We start from the raw sequence: 8,739 nt of genomic DNA on the forward strand, positions 1-8,739 counted from the left end.
AGATGTTTCTGTTATTATATACTTCGGTTTATCCGAAGAGGCATTTAATGCCTTATTGGTGTGTTTGGGAGGATATGATATACTGGTGTGTTATGAAGGATTTATAGTATTCCGGGTGTATTTGGGTTGGATATTCTGGTATGTTTGGGTTGGATATTCTGGTGTGTTTGAGAGGAATCCACGTATCTATCAGAGTCCGAGTCATGTTAATAGGGGTAAATAAAGGAACTGAAAAGATCGACTGTTACTGAATAATTTAATTGTTACTATATATCTGATTTTTACTGAATAATTGACTGTTACTGGATAACCGATCAGTTGATTGATACTGAACAACTGATTATTATTGAATAATTGATTGTTACCGAATAAGTGGCTGTTATTGAATAAATAATTGTTCTGATTATTAATGAACATTACTGATTGATTAATTGCTATTGAAATTAATAAATGATTTGAAATTTAAAGTAGACCAAAACAATGGTTGGAAAGTGAATGTTTGAATTCTCATTGAGTTTGAATAGTTAAATATATATAAATTAATATGTTTTATAATTGTTTGAGTGTTCAGATTATAGAAATACCACTGAGTGTATACTCAGCGTACGGTTTGTTTCCGTGCGCAGATTAAGTTAAGGCTAGACTGTTGAATCAGCATTCCAGGCTGATCCCGAATTCAATGAGGTAAAGTATGTTGAGTATTGATAATGGCATGTACCTAGGATGTTTAATAAGAGTCATTTAAGTTGTAAAAGTATTGATTAAATAAGTAAATTATGGTTGGCAATGGTATATAGTATGAATTTTGAAAAAAAAATCGTATTAATTCTAAATTAGTTTCAAATTGAATTTACTGTCCATATTGGACCGCGAGGGCCCATTAAAGGGACGACATCTTAAAACTAGGATGAGTGTGAATATTTATTTTAATTAATGACTGAAATTAGACCGTACTGACTGGTAATGTCTCGTAACCCTGTTCCGGCGACAGTATAGGGTTAGGGGACGTTACAATCAGTTACCAGTGATGCACCTTACGTAGAGAATGACACCGAAGCGGTTGAATGTTCATTTCGATCGTTAGAGTTTGTAAACGCAACATTTATAGCTGAAGGAAGCAGGATTCCGATACCTAAGATATTAGGGGCTACGAAAATGAGCCTGCAGCTGACAGTTGGGAAAGGGGCGTTACCTGGCAGAGGACTCGGGAGGCACCTCCGTGGACAAGTTAGAGTGCCAGTCTTGGTTGGCAAGTGGGATAGCTTCGGTTTGGGATTCACGCCAGATGCAAGCCAAGTGAAGAAGGAGTTTGAAAGGAAACAAGAACAGCGGAGAGCGAGATTGAGTGGAACAGAAGTTAGGTGGGAACCGATGAACTTCCCCCACATTACCCAAACATTTGTATCTGGAGGGTTTATTCATTCCATACAGCATAAGGTGAAAGAATGAATGGCTGAAGATGCGATGGGAATTTGGAGCATCAACGCCACATTTGAAGAGGAAGCAATGGAAAGGAATTTATCAGACATTTGCCCGTATGAGCCTGGGAGTGTTTTGGATAACTGGACTGAGGAAGAAATTCCTGTAGTCTTTAGAGCTAACGTAAAGTAATATTCAAAACCCACATGTTGTCTTCTAGCCTAGGGACAATAAGAATCTTTTATGAAATAGGCTCATGTTCAAACATTATTATTTTCAATAAAAAATGCATTTTCATATATCAGTTCGAGCAATTATTCTTTCTTCCTTTTCATTTCATACACAATCATACCATACAAAGGAATTATTCATTTTGTTTTCTTTGGGATTCTCTTATACTCATAATAGGCCCCCGGATGTCAACGTCACGAGTAATGCTGATGCGAGCCCGGAGTCTCCTTTTGAGCGAGACATGTGCTTTGAGGGATTTCAAGATTTTGAAAAGAATGAGGATTGTGGTTTATCTCCCTATTTGTTAAGGATGGTGGAGCGAGAAGAGGAACAGATCTTGCCACACAAAGAGACTACTGCGATTGTGGCCCTGGAAGAGGGGAAGGAAGTTAAATTTGGCACTTGCGTTAACGAAAAAACAATACAGAACCTCATTGAGCTGTTGCAAGAATTCAAGGACGTCTTTGCATGGTCATACCAGGATATGCCTGGTCTAAGTACTGATATCGCAGTGTATCGTGTCCCTACAAAAAATGAGTACAAGCTAGTTCAGCAGAAGCTCCGAAGGATGAGACCCGATGTAGCGATAAAAATAAAGGAAGAAGTCAATAAGCAATTTAATGCCGGATTCCTACATGTGGTCAATTATTCAAAATAGGTGGCCAACGTCGTCCCTGTCCCTAAGAAAGATGGGAAAGTGCGGATGCGTGTAGATTACAGAGATTTAAACAAGGTCAGCCCAAAGGATAACTTTCCATTGCCTCACATAGACACTCTAGTGGATAATACGGTAGGCTATTCACTGCTCTCTTTCATGGATGGGTTTTCCGGGTACAATCAGATCAAGATGCATCCTGAGGACATGGAAAAAACCACATTCATAACTTTATGGGGAATGTTTTGCTACAAGGTGATGTCCTTCGGGTTGAAAAATGAGGGAGCCACATACCAAAGACCCATGGTAAGCTTGTTCCATGACATGATGCACAAGAAAATTGAGGTATACGTTAACGATATGATTGCAAAATCCCGAACCGAAGAGGAGCATGTGCGAGTGTTGAGAAAATTGTTCTTGAGGTTGAGAAAATTCCAATTAAAGCTTAATTCATCAAAATGCACCTTCGGAGCTAGATCCGAAAAGTTACTCGGCTTCGTAGTCAATGAGAAGGGAATAGAAGTTGACCTTGATAAAGTCAAGGCTATAAAGGAGCTGCCTCCGCCACGAACTCAGAAAGAAGTCTGAGGTTTCCTAGAGAGACTAAACTACATCGCACGGTTTATTTCGCAATTGACTGAGAAGTGTGACCCCATATTCCGTCTTCTTAAAAAGCACAATCCTGGGGTATGGGATGATGAATGCCAAAAAACCTTTGAAAAGGTTAAACAGTATTTGTTCAGTCCCCCAGTGCTAACACCACCAAGCTCTGGTAGACCATTGATACTGTACTTAACAGTATTTGATAATTCATCGTGTGCTCGACCAACACGATGAGACTTGGAGAAAAGAAGCGATATATTACCTCAGTAAAAAATTCACTAAGTGTGAAAGGAGGTATCCGCCAATTGAGAAGCTGTGCTGTGCTTTGGTTTGGACAACACGAAGGTTGAGGCAATATATGTTGTACCATACAACTTGGCTAATCTCAAAGCTAGACCCTCTCAAATACATGATGGAGTCAACCGCTTTAAATAGAAGGATGGCCCGATGGCAGATTCTGCCCTCTGAATTTGACATAGTCTATGTAAACCAAAAAGCTGTGAAGGGGAGTACAATAGCAGACTTCCTAGCCAGTAGAGCTTTGGAGGACTATGAACCTTTGAATTTCAATTTCACCAATGAATATCTAATGTATGTAGTAATCGCTGAAGGAGACATGCCTGAAGATCATTCTTGGAAATTAAATTTTGACGGAGCATCAAATGCCGTTGGAAATGGAGTTGGGGCAGTACTGATATTCCCAAATGGAGATCATTATCCATTCACTTGCAAGCTGGATTTTAACTGCACAAACAACATGGTAGAATACGAGGCATGTATTATGGGAATTCGGGCAGCTATAGACCTCGAAATCAAAGTATTAGAAGTGTATGGAGATTCTGCATTGGTAATTTATCAGCTTAAAGGTGAGTGGGAAACGAGAGATCCCAAATTGATCAGTTACCGAAAGTTAATCCTGGAGTTAATTGAAGAGTTTGATGATATTACCTTTCATTACCTCCCGCGAGACGAGAATCAGATGGCTAACGCCTTGGCTACACTAACTTCCATGATCAAAGTAAATGAACAGGAGGATATGAAGCCAATTCAGATGAGTATTTGTGAGGCTCCAGCTCACTGCTGTAATGTCGATGAAGAGGAAGAGAGAGATGATCATCCTTGGTATCATGACTTACAATATGTGAAGAGCCGTGCGTACCAGATCAAGCAACCGAAAATGATAAAAAAACATTGAGGAGGTTAGCCAGTGACTATGTCCTAGACGGTGAGGTCTTATATAAGAAGAGAAAGGATCAGGTGCTGCTAAGATGTGTTGACGCTGTTGAGGTAAAGAAAATTCTAGAGGAAGTCCATGATGGTGTCTGTGGGACACATGCCAATGGTTTCACAATGGCTCGACAAATTATGAGATTCGGATATTACCGGTCTACAATGGAAGGAGATTGCATCAATTACACTAAGAAGTGCCATAAGTGTCAAATTTATGGAGACAAGATCCATGTGCCTCCTTCACCCCTTCATGTTATGACTTCCCTATGGCCATTCTCAATGTGGGGCATGGACGTCATTGGGCTAATTTCGCCAAAGGCTTCCAACGGACATCGATTCATTTTTGTGGTTATTAACTACTTTACCAAATGGGTGAAGCTGTTTTGTACGCTAATGTCACAAAGTCAGCGGTCAGCAAGTTCCTGAATAAGGAGATCGTATGTTATTATGGTATGCCAGAAAGAATCGTATCTGACAACGCGTTGAATCTGAACAATAGCGCAATAGCAGAAGTCTGCAGTCAGTTCAACATTAAACATCACAACTCATCACCATACCGCCCAAAAATGAATGGGGCGGTTGAGGCAGCTAATAAGAATATCAAGAAGATTGTGGGAAAGATGGCGGAGACTTACAAAGATTGGCATGAAAAGCTCCCATTTTCCCTTTATGCTTATCGGACATCTGTTAGAACTTCTACCGGGGCAACACCTTTCTCATTGGTTTATGGGATGGAGGCAGTTTTACCTATTGAGGTCGAAATCCCTTCTCTCCGAGTTTTATCAGAGCTGGAGTTAGACGAAGTAGAATGGATCCAATCTCGTTACGATCAACTAAACTTGATTGAAGAGAAGAGGCTGAAGGCTATTCGTCATGGTCAAATGTACGAGAGGAGAATGATGCGAGCCTATAACAAAAAAGTTCGCTCTAGGGTGTTCCATGAGGGAGACTTAGTATTGAAAAAGATTCTCCCTATGCAAAAAGATTTCAGGGGGAAATGGATGCCAAATTGGGAATGACCGTATGTGGTAAAAAAGGCTTTCTCTGGAGGGGCATTGATACTAGCAGAGATGAATAGCAAGAGCTTGCCTAACCCGATAAATTTAGATTCTGTCAAAAGATATTTTGCTTGAAGCAGTTGAGGTGAAAACCCGTAAAAGGTGCCAAAAAAAAAGGAGAGCCAAGGTGAAAACCAGTAAAAGGGCGCCTTGAGACTAAAGGGGTTTTGAATTGAAAACCCGCGAAGGGCAATTCAAATTTCGATCCAAACTGGGGCAAGCGGCAGTCTCACTACACTTGAATCGACAAAGAGGAGATAAGCTACATCTTGGGGCATCAACAAAATGCTATAGATCCTTTGAGTGCGTGCCAAATTTAAAAAGGTCCTTGAGGAGTTCGTGCAGAGAAGCTCAAACTGCGAAATCTGGGGCACCTATTTTGTTCCTTTTCATTTGTTTTTGTATCTCAAACAATGGCTGCTTTCTTTGTTGATACATCTTTTTCAAATTTTGACTCGAATAAATTTCAGTTCTACCTATCATTAAAATCTTTTTAAGTATTTTTATTGAAATAATGATTAATGAACTAATAACGCTCTCAAAAGAAGGTTTTGCATATTACTCTGAAAGGTTTCTAAACAATACGAGAACCTGAAATAGGACAATTATTTAGAACTCGCTGAGCTTAAAAGGGCTAGAAATGTGTGAGAAATAATGGATTAGCCGCGTCTTTAAGTCCTCTTCTACCGAGCTGAACAAGAAGGCATATGTCAGGGATGTTACCTTAGTAAACAACGAGCGATGACAACCCAAAAATTAAAAATGGATCATTCTCATGACATTTTGCATTTTGTGCACTTAACATCCATAATACATGTAGTTAGGAGCATTTGATTCATATTAATCATGGCATCTTAATCATCTAGCATAAGCATATCACTCTTCTACAGATGGATTCCCCAGTGGACAATGTAGCAGGATTACAGATATCATCAGCCTTATCTTCACTGAGCAAGAGTGGAGCAGGCTAAATACCAGATCTTATCTTCGCTGAGTAGGAGTGGAGCAGATCAAATTTTGGTGAATCTTATCTCCACGTACCGGCGATGGAGCAGATTCCAATTATCAGCCTTATCTTTACTGAGCAGGAGTGGAGCAGGCTAAATACCAGATCTTATATTCGCTGAGCAGAAGCGGAGCAGATCAAATTTTGGTGAATCTTATCTCCACGTACCGGCGATGAAGTAGATTCCAATTATTAGCCTTATCTTCACTGAGCAGGAGTGGAGCAGGCTAAATACCAAATTTTATCTTCGCTGAGCAGGAGCGGAGCAGATCAAATTTTGGTGAATCTTATCTCCACGTACCGGCGATGGAGCAGATTCCAATTATCAACCTTATCTTCACTGAGCAGGAGTGGAACAGGCTAAATACCAGATCTTATATTCGCTGAGCAGGAGCGGAGCAGATCAAATTTTGGTGAATCTTATCTCCACGTACCGACGATGGAGCAGATTCCAATTATCAGCCTTATCTTCACCGAGTAGGAGTGGAGCAGGCTAAATACTAGATCTTATCTTCGCTGAGTAGGAGCGGAGCAGATCAAATTTTGGTGAATCTTATCTCCATGTATCGGCAATGGAGCAGATTTCAGCCACCAGCCTTATCTTCACTAAGTAGAAGTGGAGCAGGCTAAAATTTACAGATCCTGGCTCTCCGAGCAGTGGTGGAGCAGGTCGAAGATCCGCTTTAACCCTCTAAGCAGTAGGGTAACAGGCTAAAATTTACAGATCCTAACTCTCCGAGTAGTGGTGGAGCAGGTCGAAGACTCGCCTTAATCCCCTAAGCAGTAGGGTAACAGGCTAAAATTACAGATCTTAGCTTAGCAGAGCAAAAGCGGAGCATATAAAGTTTCAACAAATCATATCTTCATGAAACATCTATGAGGCATTTGGAAGCAATAGGATGCAGTGGGCTGTGATAAGGTTATACCAATAAGCCAAGATCTGACAGGACCGGGCAAAATTGGCCCTTCTAAGTCTTTACTCTATTCTCGTTACATGATAATGAGCAAAGAAGGGCAGCTGTTGGACCTAATTTTTTGCCCGGCCCAAAACCTGTTAAAACCCAAAATACAACCCCCAAACCAAAGAACCAAACAGTCCAGTTTTAAGCCCAAAATACAAAAAATAGACTAAACCCTAGCCCAAGTTTTTAGCATAATAACTTAATTTCTTTTTCCAGCAAAAGGAAAACCCTCAGGCAAGCTGTTGCTCGTGCCCACGCCCAGCGCACCTCCCCGCACGTCGCTCGCCTCCACCGAGCCGTACGCTCCACTACTAGCCCACATCAGAGACGTGCTTAATCGAACCTACAAATACGAAAATCAGTTGTAAAAAAAAAAGGTTATAAAAGCCTTCAAAAACAATGCAAAAGGGGATTTTTTTTTGAGAAAATAGAGAATACACACAAAAGAGGAATCAATAAAAAAATCAAACTCAAAGTTCTAAAGGTTAATTTACTTTTTCTTTGGGTTTTTTTGCTTTATATTTATGTTTCTTTTTTCTTTCTTATTTATTTACTGGGTTTTATGCAAATATATTTGAAACAAGAATTAAAGAGAAGGTTTTACCTGGGTCTTAGTGATTTAGAACCCGAATGCCTGGGAAATGTGAAGATTCAGGCAGGGGATTTCGTCCATGGCTATAATAGTGGCCTTCTTTCTCGCCGAATTTGGCGTTCGTGTGGAGAGCTTTCACTCTGTTTTTAAAAATGAATAAGGAGGGTGATGCTTTAAATTTTTGGGTGTTCTAAAAGTTTTTTTTAAGGTTAAAATAAAAGGAAACAAATATGTTTCAGTGGGTAAGGAAACAAAGCAGCATTGGGGAATGGAATTAGTGCGCCTTTTGGCCTGGATCCACGCGCATTGTACCTTTCAATGGGTAATTTGCGCAATCAGGCCCCACCTTTGCGCTAGTCTTCAATCGGGCCATGTTAAGTTTCTTAAATTATTTAAATTTATCCCTGTAACCTGTGCGCTATTTCAATTTGGCCCTCCCCTTTTAGTGCAGTATTTTAAGATTTGGGGCATTTTTAATTTTAGACCTCGAACATTTATACGCATTTAATTTTAGTCCAAAATTTTGTTTTAATAATTTGTTTTACTTAAAAATTGTCCTTTGGATTTTGTTTTTTTCCTCTCAATTAAATTTCAGTTATTTTTTTAGAATAATCATGTTTCAACATATTATTTTGATTTCATACTTTTGTGATTATTTTTTTTTCATGTGCGTACCTGTTTATATGAAATACATTTATATATTATTATTACTACTATATGTATTATTTATATTTAGCTTTTCCTGTGTATATATTACTTTGTATATTATTTACTTTTAATCTTTTATGCATATTATTTTTTTGAAATTTCATTTATGCTACATATATTATTTTTTTCTTATTTTTTATTTTGATACAATTCAAGCTTTCATTCAAATTATTTACTTTATAATATTTATTTTAAAAATTCATTTGTACATTACTATTTGATATATTATTTTTTTCCCATATTTATTTTTTTAAAATTCTTATATTTATTATTCT

The 8,739-nt window shown here is 38.8% G+C and overlaps 1 protein-coding gene and 1 long non-coding RNA gene across 2 annotated transcripts; one reads left to right on the forward strand and one right to left on the reverse strand.

Annotated features, from left to right (window-relative positions):
- Nucleotides 1-3,497: 3,497 nt before the first annotated feature.
- On the forward strand, nt 3,498-4,103 carry LOC107960956 (uncharacterized). The gene has a single exon (XM_041084418.1). It carries the CDS (start codon nt 3,498-3,500, stop codon nt 4,101-4,103), a length of 606 nt encoding a protein of 201 aa, XP_040940352.1.
- Nucleotides 4,104-7,143: 3,040 nt separating this feature from the next.
- LOC121209485 (uncharacterized) lies at nt 7,144-8,207 on the reverse strand. The gene is made up of 2 exons (XR_005904610.1): nt 7,769-8,207; nt 7,144-7,507 (listed from the first exon to the last, which is right to left on the reverse strand). It is a non-coding gene; the product is annotated as an uncharacterized lncRNA (long non-coding RNA).
- Nucleotides 8,208-8,739: the final 532 nt, after the last annotated feature.

The sequence above is a fragment of the Gossypium hirsutum genome, chromosome A02 (genome assembly GCF_007990345.1).
Source record: "Gossypium hirsutum isolate 1008001.06 chromosome A02, Gossypium_hirsutum_v2.1, whole genome shotgun sequence".
NCBI classification, from domain to species: domain Eukaryota; kingdom Viridiplantae; phylum Streptophyta; class Magnoliopsida; order Malvales; family Malvaceae; genus Gossypium; species Gossypium hirsutum.

Bases quoted from the DNA above. Each gene is read 5' to 3' on its own strand.
- LOC107960956 (XM_041084418.1), top strand. From the start codon at position 3,498: ATGTATGTAGTAATCGCTGAAGGAGACATGCCTGAAGATCATTCTTGG.